This window comes from Ascidiella aspersa, chromosome 5 (assembly GCF_963924565.1).
Source record: "Ascidiella aspersa chromosome 5, kaAscAspe10.2, whole genome shotgun sequence".
NCBI classification, from domain to species: Eukaryota; Metazoa; Chordata; class Ascidiacea; order Phlebobranchia; family Ascidiidae; genus Ascidiella; species Ascidiella aspersa.
In genome coordinates this window covers 27069654-27086801 of record NC_139451.1, presented here as the reverse complement: position 1 = coordinate 27086801, position 17148 = coordinate 27069654, and the positions used below count along the sequence as shown (strand labels likewise).

Genomic DNA, 17148 nt, shown 5'->3' with positions numbered 1-17148 from the left:
TCTTTTATCTATTATTTGGGCCACTCTCTTTCTACTGAAGATAATCAACAGATCCGTGTTTAGTGTTCCCAATATAATAACTTGTGTTATTTCAAGCGTACGTGGTGCACCCTTTATCTCTATGTTTCATACATTGTCATGTTGTCATGTTGACCTAACCTGAAGCGCAAGAAAAACGCGCAGGCCCACTCGAGGTCTGTTTGCTTAACGACGCGACAACAGACCTTGCAATCAAGTCGAAATAATAACATATAATTTATTTGAAGAAAAGAAAAATATCAAAACACATTCTTGTATTTCCAGTAGTCAACATTTCCTAAAAGTTTAATTTTCCTAAATGTTTAAACATAGGCCTATTAATTTTAGGAGGGGATATTAAAAAAATCACGGTACAACAATTACTGTAACAATTAAACCACTACTCAGCTAAACCATACTTAATATGAGGTGGTTTATATCATTACGAGGTGGTTTATATCATTAAAACTCAAAGAAAATAAGTGGCATGCCAAAAATAAACTTTATAAGCCAATGAGTATTAGGACGTGGCATAGACTGCTTAAAACTTCCTGGCGGACCCTAGTTCGCGAATTGCTTTAATCCTTTACTTCTAGTATCCAACCTATGCGCAACCGGAGAAGTTCCATGCGCCGCGGACGCAACATGCAAAGACCTCAACGACAGCGTTGCACAGTGCAAGTGCAACCCCGGATACAATCAGACCGCAAGTACACAGGCCTACAACTTGTTGATTCTCGACGGTACCCTCTGTCCAGGTAACTGAGTAACGTAAAACACCGGTAGCCCAACGGTAAACGCCGGTGCTTTTTCGCAAATCGACACTATATAGCAGGTGGCCAACACGCGGCTGGCGAGCCACATGCGGCTCTTTACCCGGGTAATGCGGCCCTTACGTTCAAGTTGCACTTAGTTTTTAAAATGTTTCGATTATGGAATATTGATGGTTCCATAATATTAAATTTCAAAGCCAAAAAGGTCGAGTAGATCGACAGCATCTTGATTAAGACGTTTCGATACGAACTTGTATCCTCTTCAGTTAGTAACAAGCTCGTATCAAAACGTCTTAATCAAGATGCTGTCGATCTACTCGACCTTTTTGGCTTTGAAATTTATTATTAAGCTACATTACAGATCCGTGCATAGTGTACCCAAATTGATGGTTCCAACTCAAATAATATTGATAAATGCGATTATATCGCGAAATCTGCATTTTTCAATCAATGCGTCGCGTCTCCCTATAAACTGTCTATTTAACCTAATTAAGGCAAGTTTTTTTCGCGCATCGTGCGATCGCTTGGTGGGAGTGAGTAAGAAATGGGGTGAAAGGCTATTTTTTTAAAATGTTGAAAATAAGAAAAAAGAGAAATGCTGCTTTTGGAATCTGGCTGGTTGGCCACCTGCTATATAGGTTTTGACTATTTGCAAATAAGGTTTTTTGTTCGTGGCGTTTGTATAAGCATTTAAGCGAATATTCTTTGTCCGGGGAAGGGGAATCTATCCAATAAAATAGCATTGCGAACAAGATTAACCGTTTATCTTTGATTAAATATATTTTAAGTAGTAGGTATTATCGACAGTATACAGTAGAATATAAGAAAAAAAATTAGATTTAAGGTTTTGTATTCAACCTTAAAACATAAGACGTTGCGACCCGCCACCACATGATTAACAGGTAGTTCAAAAAGTTTTTTTTTTCTTTTTCCAATATTGTTTGCGAAACACAAAGTAGGAAATCTATGTGTGTCTGTCTCATGCATGCAGACTCAAAAGTTGTCGGGATTATGTTTCATTTTTGGGGTTAAAATTTCCTGCAGACAAGCATGCCAATTGATTTTAACTTTTTATCAAACACGATTGACAACCGTCCAAAGGCATGTGGTTGCCTAAAAACTTCATCCAATGCATGTGGTTGCCTAAAGCAGCATGATAAACATGTTCCTTAAAAAGTTACCTTATTTGAATTTACTATTTTTTGAAAACAAAAGAACTAGTAAATAAACTTATCACTTTGATTTATGCCAATTGTGTTATTGCAGATATCGACGAATGCCTAGAAAACACAACAATTTGTGGCCCACAGACTGCCTCATGCAACAACACTCCCGGTTCCTACGAATGCACGTGCAACTCGGGCTACGAATTTATCAATACCACATTATCGTGCGACAGTAAGTAGAAATAGCTTTTGCTTGCCTTCCATTTAGAGAGCAACATACGATTGTTCCGTGTATTTTTGGTCGAGTCGTAATAAATGGAACTATTAGCCTGCAAACAATTGTACTGAATGTACATTCAGATCAATTTGGGTATAATCATCTAGTCTGTATTATGTAAAATTTTCTTCAGTGGTTGGCGCTACATGCAGCTTGTCCTGTGTTAATAGCTTTGGATTCACATTTTTAAGTTTTTAAATATTTTTTTACTTTTAATTTGTATAAAATATAATGATGCCATTTACTAGACCAAATGCATGTTTTATATTGGAAGTTTAATTACCTTAGTGTGGGCTGATTTTGTTTGAAGTTGTGCGCTTCTTAAGCTATTTAATCTTTAGAACTTTTTTCGTCGGCGTTAGGTGTTCTGTTGGACGGCAAAATTCTGTTGCTGAAAATAGTACTAAGCCATGCAAAATAACTACAATTAGAGTAGGAAAATAAATTACGTTGAAATAAATGAAATCGACTATCGTAGCCGTCATTTCCACCTGTGATTATTAAATGGGTGCAAAGTGAATACGGTTGTCTGGGGAGCTACTTCTGCGCCAAGCCAACGGTAAGGACACAACGCGGGCTTTAAGCGCTTCATTGAAAGTGAATAGCGAATGTTCCAGCAGTTGCTTTACAATTACGCCGCGCATAAACATCGGAAAGCATACATAGACCAGGAAGGCGAACAAGAGTAAAATTCCTTGGGGAAATAGGTATCTTTTAACCAGTACGTAGGACGATATGAAAGCCATCATTTAAATCGCATCTCGTGTTTTGAAAAGTTTTTCCGGTATTTTTTAATTGAAATATATATCTGAAAGGACATACAAGCAGCGATTATTTTTAATTACTATTAGATTAAAATAGTTTACCGACTTCGCAAAGTCAAGCACACCACTCTTAAAAAAATTATAAATGTGTCTGACAAGTCACATTGTTACATGTTACATCAGGAGAGAGAATTGTTTTTTATTACAAAATCAGCGTTGTAGCCTGATGTATTATCACATTTGTTTTGTGCAAACAAATTTGTGAAACACAAATTTGAAGTATACTTTATTTCACGATTTATGAATCACCCAGTTAGGTAAAATTTATAGAAAACAACACTAGTATTTTTTTGGCAAATTAAAGGACGAAACTGCAATCACTATAGACAAATTAGTTTCTTCGCGATCAAATTTGCCGAATTTTTAATTTTAATTCTACTGCCATACGGCCCTGGGGCTGCCTAACGCGGGTCACTGTCCAAGGGAAAAGGGCCATTCAAAAAGGTTTTTCATTCAGCTGATTTTGACCTTTTCTCGTTTAGATATTAACGAGTGTGCCACCAGCTTGCATAATTGCCACGCCAACGCAGATTGCACGGACACTGACGGAAGCTTTAATTGCACTTGCCAAGGGGGATATAGTGGCAACGGGACTTACTGCGAAGGTAAGGTTGTAACTGGAGAATTGTATCTAAAATTTAACGCCCCCCAAACACAAAAAAAAAAAAAAAAAAAAATTATCATAAATTTCAATTCATTTTGTCATAAAATGCCAGAATTATTATTAATCATTAAATACAATATTTTATGTTCCAAAACATTGTTTTTTTATTTTCCATCAGGCATTCGTCCTTATCCATTTAAGCATTTCAGGCAATTTGAGACAAAAACAAAATCTGTAAAGTTTCAGGCTCAGGCAATTGGAAACGTCCCGATATTTAAGAACACGTTACAAATTTAATAGAAAATGCCTGTTAATTTCGTCATGGCAATGTCCACCTACAGTACACTGCGAAGCTAATGTGTTAAACAAATATCTTGAAAAATGACCCTTTTAGTATGGAAAATTCTCTCAAAGGGTGAAACCCTTTATTCTGTTTTAACCGCGATTTGGTATATCACAGAGTTTAACGAGTGCACCACTTACAACTACACGTGTGGATCAAACGGCACTTGCTTGAACACGATCGGCTCCTACACTTGCAACTGCGATGCTAACTATACGTTGAATGCCACGACGGATCCTTTGGTCTGCGTTGGTAAGAAGAAAATTTAAACAACATTGAAAAGCACCTTACTGTTATCAATTGTTTGGAATATCCATTGTTTTGACATTATATTGTGACGATGCTACCACATACAGTATAGGCGTACAGCAGGGTAGTTTAAACCAGGGCCCGAAACCGTTATCCGTGGCCCGTGAATTTTTGTTTAATTCCATAGCTTTAACTTTTGTCTCCTCGCGTATTATTTGGAAGTATAAAAATGGGCTGTGGTTTAAAACTTTGCTGTGATATAATGTTGAATCAACCTTTAACATTTTTTGATCACTTAAGTCTCCCATTACGTTTGGCTTAAGTTTATCTTACCAAGCCACCATGCCATACAAGGAATCCTACACGTAATATTAGGTGCAAATCTATTAGTTCAAAATAATTGTTGTAATGAGTCCAAAAATTTACAGTGTTATAATTTTTTCTAAACAACAAAGTTCTGGCGTCGTTCTACACTTTTATGGGCTTGTTTATCACAAAATGCATAACGGGTTCACAAGGGGTCGTCTAAGCGATTGATTTCATTAGACCTGAAGAATGATAGACCAACCGTTATCGTCGGCCAGTACGACTTTACAATTACCAGATCATAAGAACACGCATTTCTACATTCTGTTCGGTTTTTAATGGAATGTTTTCTTCCAGACATTGATGAGTGCATGAATACCACTTCACCTTGTGCTGCGGATGCCTCTTGCTCAAACATGGATGGCGGGTTTTCTTGCACATGCAATTCCGGATTTACCGGGGACCCTTACACCATGTGTAACGGTAAGCTGAAAAAGTTCTATTCTGCTTTCTGTGTATTCCCGGACCGCGACACTTGAAGTTGTTATGACCGGAGGTCGTGTGTTCGAACCTCACCGCAGGCTATAGTTGTTTTACTAGCCTGGCCTTGATTGCATTACAATCCTGATCAGACTGACGGATCTCAGTAGACCTCTTTAAAGGCATCTTGTGTACTATATGTCTGATCACATATTGCACATTGTGTATATGTATGTTTCAGTTAGCTAAAGTTGGTATGCCCCTTTGCTTTTATTATGCTTATATCGTATAATACGAGGCTTAAATTTTAAGTCTGCCACTATTTTTAACCCATTTTCCACAACCCTTTACGGCTGGCAATAATCAACGGAACAATGTTTGACTTTAACTAATGTTAACTTCCAATGAAAGATACACACATATATGTGTTTAACAACTGTGGTCTAGCACTTCTGAAGCTGCTTTTTGGTGAACGATTACGGCCAACGTTGTACTAATGTTAACTTGTTCAAAAATTTTGATTTACCCTTACTTTCAGAAAGGAGTGATATTATACAGATGTAACATTTCATGTAAAACATATAAAACCAAGTTTTGAAGACTCTATAGTCTTAACGTACTGCAAAATTGACCTACAATTAACGTTTGTTACCGTGTAGGGAATCAGGTTTAGCAAACTATTCGACTTGCAAAAAAATATTAGTCATTCTTATTTACTTAAAAGTTGTGTTTGAAAGTAATTTTTCTCTGAAAAGTATTCTATCATTTTTTTGTTTTGTAACCCACAGACATAGACGAATGTCTCTCCGGCAGTGGATCCAACTGTCACGCCAACGCAACCTGCACCAACACACCTGGTAGCTTCACGTGTTCTTGTAATACCGGTTTCGCTGGAACCGGAGTCGCTTGCACCCGTGAGTACTTTCATGTCTTTTAAGCACGAATTGCCCTTTACTTTTGAAGCCAATGCGCAGAAACAATATTGTAGTTGACATGAAGCTTGCATAGTCACCGGCAAAAATGGAATTGTCAAACACTCTTCGTAGGCAACTTGCTTTTTATTTCTACGCCTATTAAAAAAAATATTTAACCTGGGAAATTTTTAAGGCAAAAATCGAATCGTTTTGGAGGTGTGTAATTAAATAAATCTCTTACAAAAGCCCAAATTGTAACATCTGTCGAAAGATCCATGCAATTACAAAGAAGCGCATTATAGGTAATCCGTCCAAAAAAAATCCTTGTTGTCTTTCCGTAAAAACGATGCCTTACGTTTACTACAGCGGCCGACAACACTTACGACTACCGAGCGGTGTTCACGGTCGCTACTACATCGGTCAGCGAAACTACGGCAGATCTCCAAGGACAGGTAAGCACAGCGCGAACGGTTGCTTAAAAAAAAAATAAAGGGCCACGAGGTACAGTTTAGTGAGTGTACACTCCCTCAATCCGAATTTCAAATTTCCATGGTAAACGTCAACAATAGTTAATTACATCTAGTGAATATTTTGCTAAACTCTACGAATAACGATATATACAGATTTCGAGGCAATTTTAATAAAAAGAATAAAAATAAAAATTATCGCGATTTTTTTACAACGACGATCACATGAGTTATTGCGGAAAACTTACAAAACAGAAAAACATGTCGATTTTATGAAATGTCGGCTATTCGCGTTGAGTAAAAAATAGTTGGCAAGCTTGTAGGTTTTTATCAAATATTTATTTTGAAAGAGCCGTAACTAAAATGTTCAAGTGAAATAAGAGCTTATAGTGTGTGAAAATGTTTTCTCTAATGCTCAAGGGTGCCGAGAGTTATTTAAGAATTTTTAAGAATCTCATTTTTGCCCAACTCTTACTACTTTTATGTAAGATTAAAATGGAAGAAATCCAATTAAAACTTCCTGCATTGTGTAGAGTTGATGTGTGTTGTTCCAGTTCAGTTTATTATGACATTCTATTGAATCACCTACGGAAAAATGTCATAGGGGTGCCGCAATCTATTTATTATTTCTGAGGGGTGCCGCAATCCATAAATGGTTGGGAACCAATGCCTTAACCCTTCCGATCCTTAGATCAACATCATCCTAACGGAGATCTCAAACGGCACAGCGCTGGATTTCAGGGAGGCAAACGTCACTTACGAGAAAAACATTACTGGAACCACCGATACACAGCTGGTGTTTAACATTAAGTTCAACGGCAGTACCCAGACGGCCGACGAGTTCACAGCCCTGCTGAAAGCACACACCGCTACCGCTTTTATCTCATCGCAAGTTCCCACAGGAGATGGTAAGCAATCAGAAGGATCACTTAAGCGAGGTGTTGGCTTTGAGGCCCGTTTAAAGTAGAGCTTCACTGATCTGAGCATCGCGTAATTTGCATTTAAATTATATTGTTTCGAGCTTTTCACGCTACGCTAAACTCAATCCCACTGCACCTATGGAAAAACGTTACGTTTTGGAGCGATTTGTATGCCCAGCTCAGCTTAGCGCAGCTATAGAGAGAAAAATTTCACGATCAACTCAGCTCAGCGCAATTGTAGTGCAAAGGGGCCTTTTCTGGGGTCGTTTACGACTTTATTGTAAAGGATAAAACATGAACAGTTTCATTTAGGTGTCCTAACTAGAAACCCTAGGCCTAGGTCCATCAATAAAGAAAAGGGTCAAAAACTAATGACGTGCTGTTATGACACATTTCTTTCATCTCCCCCCTACATTCCCATATATTTGCCACCTGTTTTCTAATTCTATGTTTCCCACTTTCGCCTTGTCGCCTCAAAACAAATAGAAAATAAATGTTCTTTCCACTTTAGTATCAACAAAGGGTGCATTACAACGATGCAAATAGTGTTAGAAAGCTATAAAGAGTGATGCACTGAATATGTGAATGGAATTCACCTTGATCCTTGCAAGATAAATGTCGACCCAACTTGGAATTTTAAATGAATCAATAAATCAAATCATATTCATTCGAATGAAGATATAATGACGATGCCTTTGCTGGCAAAATATATATATATATATCAAATATATTTTAAGATCTTTCAATAGTGTCTTACCTGAATTGCCAGCTTTGCTATAGACTCTAGACTAGAGTATTCTGCCGAAGCGATAAATAGGGCATATCGTTGCACGCTTCACCGAGAAATTGATACCTGTGTGCCACTCAACATATAAAAATCACAAATCAAAATCTTCAGACTTCGATGAGTGTGCGAACAGTACCGACAACAACTGTTCCCCGAACGCGGTCTGCACCAACACCAACGGCAGCTTTACTTGCGCCTGCCCTAACACTTACGCCGATCTATCTGCAACCGGCGAAGTCGGAACCACGTGCAGTAAGTAACCAATGTAACTAATGTCATATAATAGTGTCCATCCAATTTCTGAGGTTATCTTTTGATTTTAAATGCTCAACTTACGTCCAAAGCATACCAACGAAGGGTACGTTGTTGTTCTGCCAAATTAAGCACTTATTTTAACCGGTAATCATAGCTTAGGTATAAGTGAGGTATTTTTCCTCTTTTCCTTTGTATTTCAAAAAATTAGTTGCTGTAAATACAATAAGTAACGTTTGATAAAGCTCTTCATGTTGCAAGGATTTTATTCATACAAGAAAATTTCTGTTGAGCCCCAACCGTTAAGGTGCTAACTGTAAAAAGATGTTCAAAATTTCTATGAGGTCGTTACTTTTGACGTGTTTTGTTTAAACGTGTTTGGTGTTCTGTTGCTACAAACACATAAGTGAGCACCTAGATAAAGAAGTAGCATGTGTAAATGCTTATAGTTAGAAGCATGGGTATAACACCAGTCATCAAAATCGTAAAAAAAATCTACCCAAGTACCGACAATCCCTTTCGTAATATATCGATCATGATTAAAACGGAAATTATTCAAATTAAATGTATCTCTGTGACACAGCCTTTCCCGTCAACTTTACGTGCCACAGCGGTAGCGTTGAGGTCTGGGCATTGGCCAGGTACTTCCAGGATAACGGATTTACCAACGAAACGAGGCTGATGCTGGGCAACTGCAGCGCGACCAACGACTCAACGGATTACTGGAAGATTAACGGAGCCTGTAACCCCGAAGTTACTGTAAGCGCTGCTGAATACATTAGCTGGGATGAGTGTTTTAAACAAAAAATGTTTGCGCGTAAATGCCAACACACAATTTGAGGTAGAAGTAAGAATGACCGAGAAAAATGGGCATTTGTCTTGTATAGAGATCGACCGATATTCATTTTTTGGACCGATACCGATACCCGATTTTTTACAACTTTTCAACCGATACCCGATACCGATTATTTTTATATACCTGAGAAATGTTCAAAACTTGAATTAATTGAAAATAAAATCCTAATAATGTTTTAGTATAAATACCTCTATTATATATTAAACTATAATTTTGCATATTAACTTTGCGGGATGCTGAAACGAATTTTGTTTTGATAAAAAAATTGATAAGTTGTTTGTTGTACAGGAAAAATTATATCATATTTTTGTACTAAAATATCGGCAAAAGTATCGGCCTACATTTACCGATACCGATATATCGATAGAAGCCAAATATCGGCCGATATGGTAAATTGATATATCTGTCTATCTTTAATCTTGTATAGTCAGTAATTTTGGCAGTGAAAGCTTTTAGAGGATTATTTTTAGCAAATTATGTTTGACCATTGCAAGTATGTCAAGCCTAACCTACAGCATAAGACAACAAATTGAGATAAACCAGTATTTGTGCGAAATAATTAGGTAATTTAATATTAAAAGCTTGGTATTTTAGGTAACCTTACGCTTTGTGATAACGGAAATAATAAAAGAAAACAATAAATACCCTCATCGGAGGTTGGTAGGATTACTGGTTGTCAAAACTGACTAAATTGAACAATGCTTGAACACCATAATTTATTTTAATTTGAATTAAAATCGGAAGGTTTTAACATTAGCGGGGTCGTATCGCACAACAAGCTTCAAATACTCATTTGTGAAAGAATATGCTGCTTTTTGATTTATCCAAAAACGTGTTCCATTTAGTTGGAGACCAACAGCAGCTACGTCTTTTACAAGTGGAACCTCACAACGCAATCCGGTCCTATTGTGTCTGGCTTCCAGAGGATTTTCCCCATTACCTGTTCATTCCTGACTTCGCAAAACCTTTCCGTAAGCGTCAATGGATCACAAGCGTGAGTAAATCGTTCTCAACTCGTTAGTTTTGGCATTTACAGCCTTGTTTATTTTGGGTAAACAATTTAAGATTAATAAACTGGATTTATCCAAGCCAAAATGACAATCGATGTTTTAACGCTGGTTTTTCTCATCTTTAATTGTGCCAATGATTTTTGTTTTGAGGCCATTGATGACGTGTGGCAACGAAGTGAATCTGTTCAAATTAAGCTATGTAAGCACGAGTTAAAATAACGCATACACGGGATAAAAAACTTTTTCCTAAATAATAATGCTATATACATCTATTATTCAAATTCGTCTGGGTTACATGACGGTTATAATGGATTGTAGCAAATACATAGCAACGCTGTGCTGGCCTTTTCACCTATATTCAAGATAGCAGAACTATTTCATTCCGCGCTAAATGTGCGTGACGTTTGAAGGCAACGGTAGCTACACGTATCTACCCTGATAACACAACTATAATTGGCAAAGGTTATAAAACCTTAAAAGGAGTCACTCGGTTTACCTAAACAAAGGACGTCCTGCTCTAATGTAAATATTCTAGTACAGACAGTTGAATAAGGCCTATTCTGTTAGCTGATGAACACAAACTACTCGTTAAGTAATACCTGCCAAACATTAAATTGAAAAATCAAGTAAAAAATTTATTTTGATTTGGGGTAAATTTAGGTTTTGCAAATACATGGATTAAAACTTTTTCTACATGTAAAAAAAATAAAGAGAAAGACAAAACGTTGAAATTGCTACCTACTTCGGTTTGGGCTTTGATATTCTTACTACGTCTTATTGCAACCTCCCACCAATATGCTCCAAAACGTGGATTAATATTTCTGTGTGGCTTTTAAATTATAGGCAAATCATCGCTGGGGTAGTAAACAATGTAATCAACAACGTCGACTTCACTGCAAAGATATACAAGGACGCGGGACTAACGTCGCTAGTCACGGGAGATGTCAAAACCAACGACATGCTTTACTTTAAGGTAAAGAATTTTGCGTTACTCTTATCATGCGACTGTTTAAAGACAAAAAAATACAGTACCTTAAGTTTTTTTTTGTCAAAATGTTATTTTTCAAGGAAAAAGCACTTTGTCTACCTCACAAATTCTTGGTGTTTAGATTAGCACGGGTAGTACACTGAACAACAACTTCAAGTTAGTGGTCGAAAGATTCATCACCTCAGCTGCCGAAGACCCATCAAGAGTTTTTCCGTTAATAGAGTAAGCTTTTAAGGTTTATTTGTGATACAAGAACATACCACCATTTTTTTGGTTGAATCAGGCTATTTATGTCAAATGTTTCAAGTAAAACCATTTGTGGCTTTAATTGTTAAACAGTGTTTAGGTTTATATCAATAACTGGACTTGGAGTTTACTAACTCTAATATAATGTTTTAACTGGAACTGAATATTTAATATTTTTGGCAAAATACTTGACTTGGACTTTAGTCTTTTTGAAAATGCATCGACGGGGATGTTAACTATTTTAAAATGACTTTTTTTTACAATACTGGTGAAGTGCTTATACAACCTTCCGAGAAATATGCCCTTATAAATTAATGACATTTTGTTGTTATAGAAACTCCTGTCCCGTTGCCACAACCAGCGACAACGAAGAAGTTCTAAAAACCTTGAGCCTTGTAAGGAACGTAGAGTCTGATTTTGCAGTGGTCGCGGTGCAAGCTCACTTCATGTCAGGAAGCTCCACGACAACCTCCTCCTTAACCGTCACGCTATGCAATCCAGCAACCAGCAACTGTACCGTATCGGTAAGTCCATGTGAATTTGGACGACTTGGTTCCTTTTGATAGGTAAACCAGTGCTTTTTAACCCGTGGGATGGTACTTGTGCGGATAAAAATAATGCGGATGACAAACGTCGTGCGCATGAAAATGGTGTGTATTATTATTTTTCATTATGTGTAATACAGTAATCAAGTAAGCTGGTGAGCCCATTTAAGCGTTAGGACAAGTACAGGAATGGTCTCTCAGTGGTTAATTGCAGCTTAAGTTATCTAATTTATATCGGTTAAGGCTCACGGTTTTTATACACAAAGCCTTATATTGGTATTTCACAAATAGGGAAAACTAAAGGTTGTAAACTAACTGAGTTTGTTTCGTGCCGATGAAATTATTTCGAAATAAAAAAGTGCGATAGGTTATTTTAAAGGTTGAAAAGCACTCCTATAAACTATTACTACCACTACCAGACATAATAGTCATGATAATAATAATTAAATAATCGTAATAATAATCTCAGCCTGCCAAAAAAGTATATTTAATCTAAACAGTTGAATATATTTTGTAGGAAATTACAACACACAATATCTCCATATACAAATTTTCACTGAAGGCGTTTAAAACACACATAGAAAAGTTCGACAATTTAATGCGTCTAAGTATCCTATTGTGATACCCGTAAATTTGACTAAGGAGAACTAAACTATTAGCTAAGAAGTATTTTAAGGCCATAAAAATAGAAAATACTTTGACGTATTAATTTTCTAAACTTTGGAGCATAATGGTTGCAGGTTGTAGTAAGACGTAATAAGAATATCAAAGCCCAGCTATGTTGAAAATGAATAAAGAGTTATTTGAAACGTTCAAAATGATAGCTACTTCTGTATGGGCTTTGATATTCTTATTAATTTTATAAACGTTTCACTGGGTCATTTAAGCATCGTCATTGAGAGGTTGTACGTGTCGGCAGAATAACAAGCGGAAAACCTTGTATATTTTAGTGCTCGAAAAAACGAAGGAGAAGGTCGGCACACCTTTTGGAAAAGCGTGACTTGGAGGGAACCGCAACCGTTTCTTTCAGCAGAGACCCAGGTAAAGTTTGTGCAAGAAAAGCGCACTTTGCCCGCAGGTTAAAGCAACTGCCACTGTACATGGTTGTATTTTGCAACTGACGATTACACTGGTCAACAAAATTTCACTTTTTTTTAAGCGAGAATGTGAATGTTTTATCTTAGATGTATTTTTTCGCGCTGATGTGGAATATACATTTCGTTTTTCTCTAGCACATCGCATCTTAAAAATATATCAACGCACAGCGATGATATATAAGGCCCGTAAAAACGTCTGACATCTAACTTTTTTATTTACATAAACGCGCCGAAAACACATAAAAAATCAATCTATCACATCTCCGTTTAAAACTTGGTGTTGACCAGTGTTATCGTTGTTCGAATAAACTAAATGAGACCAAAATAAGGCTCGTGAACCATATGGCACTTTTCTGACAGTCATGAATTGCCTCATGAAGACCGAATACTTTTATTTGTAGCTTTTTTATTAATAAGTTACTGGAGTGCAAACGATAAACAAGTTTTAAATAAATCAAATTACAATTTTACGAAGTCATTTATCAAGAAAATATTATTTCATTTCTCCATAAGTTTTATAAAAAAATTCAATAAACTTATTCACTATGTTAAAAATATATGAAGAGTTATCCGACACGTTCCAAATCTACCTATAGTTATGTCTGGGCTTTGATATTTAAAAAAAAATGATTCCTAATCTAAAACAATCGCTCGCAATTTCAGAGGATATTTGCCGGAAGGACTGCGGCAACGGACTGTGCGTTCTTGATGCTAAACTTATCCAGCAGTGCGTCTGCTATGAAGGGACCTTCAAGCATACCGACGGAAGATGCCAAGGTATTAGAAACTTCGCGCTTTCAGTACATTTTAATACAACCTATACAGACCTATCAAAGTTAAGATTTAGTATGTTACAATATAGAGGTGTTTATTTCGAAAGCACCATGAGTTTTTGCCTACAAATATTTCACTTATTTTTGTAATATATCACCTCGTCATTAAATGTAAATGGCGACAATAACAACAACAAAAAGGAAGCAATCTTCGTATTAATTTTAATAAAAATTGTAATAAATCACAATCAAATTAAGAGACTGGTGATGCCGTAATAACTTGGGGAATACACCTCTCTTTGGAATCTCATAAAAAGTCGTTCTATTTCAAAATCTAACTATATGTCATGTGCTAATAGAAAAAAAACTTCTTGTAGATCTGCCACAAGAAGATGACCAGATTATAGCTTCGGAGGACCGCACAACACTCTGGGTGTTGGTGGGCTTGGCTATTGTCGTATTTGTTCTCATCGCTGTTGCTTTGGCTGTTTTCGTTATGCGACGACAGAACGTCACTCAAAAAGAGTACGGAATGACCCATATCAACGGCAAGGCGATTTAAAAATAAAAACCAACAGTTCCAACATGTAATTATTTGACCTCCCCTTTCCATCCTTTCGAAATTTTAGTTTATTTTCTCGCAATGCTTTTTTCAGCTTCCGCTTCAAATCAACATATATCTGCCTAATTACTGCTAGCTTAAAACCATTCGCAAATAAGAATGAAAATGAACGTACTTGTGACGACTGGTTGAAAATTGCCCTTGTCTACTTTGCAAGATAAGAGCAATAACTACGCCTATGCACTTAACTACAAGTTAACTTGAACAGCGCCGCAACAAGAGAAACTTCGCGTCCAACTTGAACGCTGTAAATACTGACCACGGGAAATGATTTCCCTAACTTCGCTGACCGAGCAACACAATATCTAAAACAAGAACAGAAGTGATGAGAACTCGCCATAAATTCTTCCCAATCTTTTTTTTTCGGTTTCTGCCATGTAGTGCTACTTAAACTTCATAACGTAGAGAACTCTATAAAGGTAGCTCATGTATGTGCTCGCAAGTCTAGCGTGTGAGATTCGTTACTTTGCTGACAGGTTGTACAAAGTACAAACCAAATTTAGCAAAGTCCAAAAGCAACAAAATATTTTCAGTGGGAAATGCCGTTGTGCTATTTTTTTTTTAACATTTCATATACGAACTAAAATTATAGTAATATCGTATTCAAAGCTTTTACTTTCCAAGTGATTCAGCATTTTTTCATAACTATTTGCCTTTGCTGTACGTAACGAATTGATAAGGACATTTTCACTGTTTTTTTCCACAAGTTATCTGTTTTTAGATTTGTCTGGAATGTTTTTGTTTCCATTGGACTATAAATGACGCAGTAACGAACGAATCAAATCATGTTATTCGACTAGATAAACGATACTTCGCTGTCGGCGTACATTCCTTATAACTCAAACCTATCTTGCCTTTCCTGTTAACAGTTTCAAAAAGCATAACCTCATAACGTAATGCCCGCTCGTCAGCTTTTGCCCGCACATAAGAAATAGCAATGACATAGTTTAACGTAGAGGTATTTTATTCGTTCAAGTACAGTTTTTGCACGTATACTCATGCATTGTATCGTGGTAGATGACAAATTTATGTAAAAACAATAAAAAAAAGAGAAAAATTTAAACAAGTGTATGGTGTTATGGATGTATCAATTATCATCTAAGAGTAGTTCAGAAAGTTATTATTTTATTATATTACCTAACTTGAACATTGAAAATTGAGGCAGTAAGGTATACGAAATGCAAGTAAGGTATACGGTAAGGTATACGAATGCAATATTTTTTTTATATTTCAATTAAAAAAACAAATTCAATTTTTGTTTAATTTTATTAAAAACATAAATTGGGTTATTTGTGTTAAGTTGTATTACTTGATAACTAAGACTAAAGGCCTTCCTTATTTTTATTTCTACATATTTTTGTTTCTCGTATTTTTTTCGTCTTCCTACATAAAATGCCACAGAACCTTAATCAGTTCGCGAAATTCCACATTTCTTTATATCATGTTTAATATGGCACATATCAAGAAAATTACACTGATGAATATTTTCTGTATAGGCTTTTGAAACGTGAATTTAGTAACAAATATTGCTGAAAGAACAAATTGATACAATTCTTAACAGCAGCAGTTTATTAATAGATTTAATAGTAATGTCAAGGATAAATCCATCCTCCCAACAAAATACACAATGAACGTTTCAGGTTTACCGCCATTTTTCGACATATTTTCTATCATAAATTCACAAGATGTACCTTTATCCCGAATCTATTAGTAAAACCAATGGTGGCAAAAAAAGCAATCAAAAGTCAAAACCATTTATAAAGGGTCTACATTTTTTAAACACAGGTTATTAAATATATTGGAACACATGAATAGAATAAACACATTAATGATATTATTTTATTAAAACTTATGACCTGAACCGAGCAACTAGATCTCAGTTATTAACACACATATGTGTGAATTTTACTCAACAGAACAATTTATCGTTTGTGAGATTTAATCCTAGAAATGTTTGCAGAGTTACAAAGCTGCTTAATGTATAAACACTATAGGCCTACATTTGCAAAGACAGATAATTAAAAACGCAACTCGATATTGCTTTTACTCGTAATGTTAATGTTGCATATACCCGCAAGGGTTGGACTTTTTGTGTAGTTATACACTGTTGTGAAAAGGCCTTTCGAGCACAAAGCTTTCGTTTGTCAAAGTTCAAATTCAAAGGATGCCGTTTCACAGAAATTCGGTTGCCCACGGTTACAACACAAACGTTAAAAAACGGCGATCATTATTGGGCACGCTATCAACTTATTTTGGGAATGCGCCACCGCCCAAGCCCCATTGGAAACCGCGACCGTGTCAAAGCATACTTTAACGACAGGCACAACAGATCGCGACGAGCTGATTCGAACGCAATGGGCGACTTATGACGTCAGCAAATGGGATCGCGAAGGTCGTGAGCGTTTGAGACGATCAACACTTATTTATCAGGGCGATACCATTTAAGAAACCTAAACTTACGCTAGGATGGTTATGAAATCAACGGGAAAACTATGACTTTCCGAGTGTTGTTCATACTTTATTGCCTGAAGTAACAATAACAAGCAATATCCAGTTGTGTGTTTTTATTGCACGTCGGCGAAGTTACTCCAGGCAATAAAGCAACGTCGGCGAATAAATATTAAAAAGAGC

At 36.3% G+C, this 17148-nt stretch overlaps 2 protein-coding genes across 2 annotated transcripts in view; both read left to right on the top strand.

Moving 5' to 3' along the window:
• The window catches only part of LOC146145704 (uncharacterized), a 51543-nt gene that overhangs the window by 18141 nt on the left and 16254 nt on the right, over positions 1-17148 (top strand). The window lies entirely within an intron of this gene.
• LOC146145705 (uncharacterized) lies at positions 443-15583 on the top strand. Its single transcript, XM_083390066.1, has 18 exons — positions 443-467; positions 615-776; positions 2058-2189; positions 3433-3663; positions 4123-4257; positions 4867-5088; positions 5829-5954; positions 6321-6406; positions 7113-7329; positions 8240-8380; positions 8964-9139; positions 10082-10230; positions 11090-11219; positions 11356-11456; positions 11815-12004; positions 12976-13066; positions 13786-13899; positions 14255-15583. The coding sequence occupies exons 1-18, from the start codon at positions 443-445 to the stop codon at positions 14455-14457; spliced, it is 2631 nt and encodes an 876-aa protein (XP_083246192.1). The 3' UTR covers positions 14458-15583.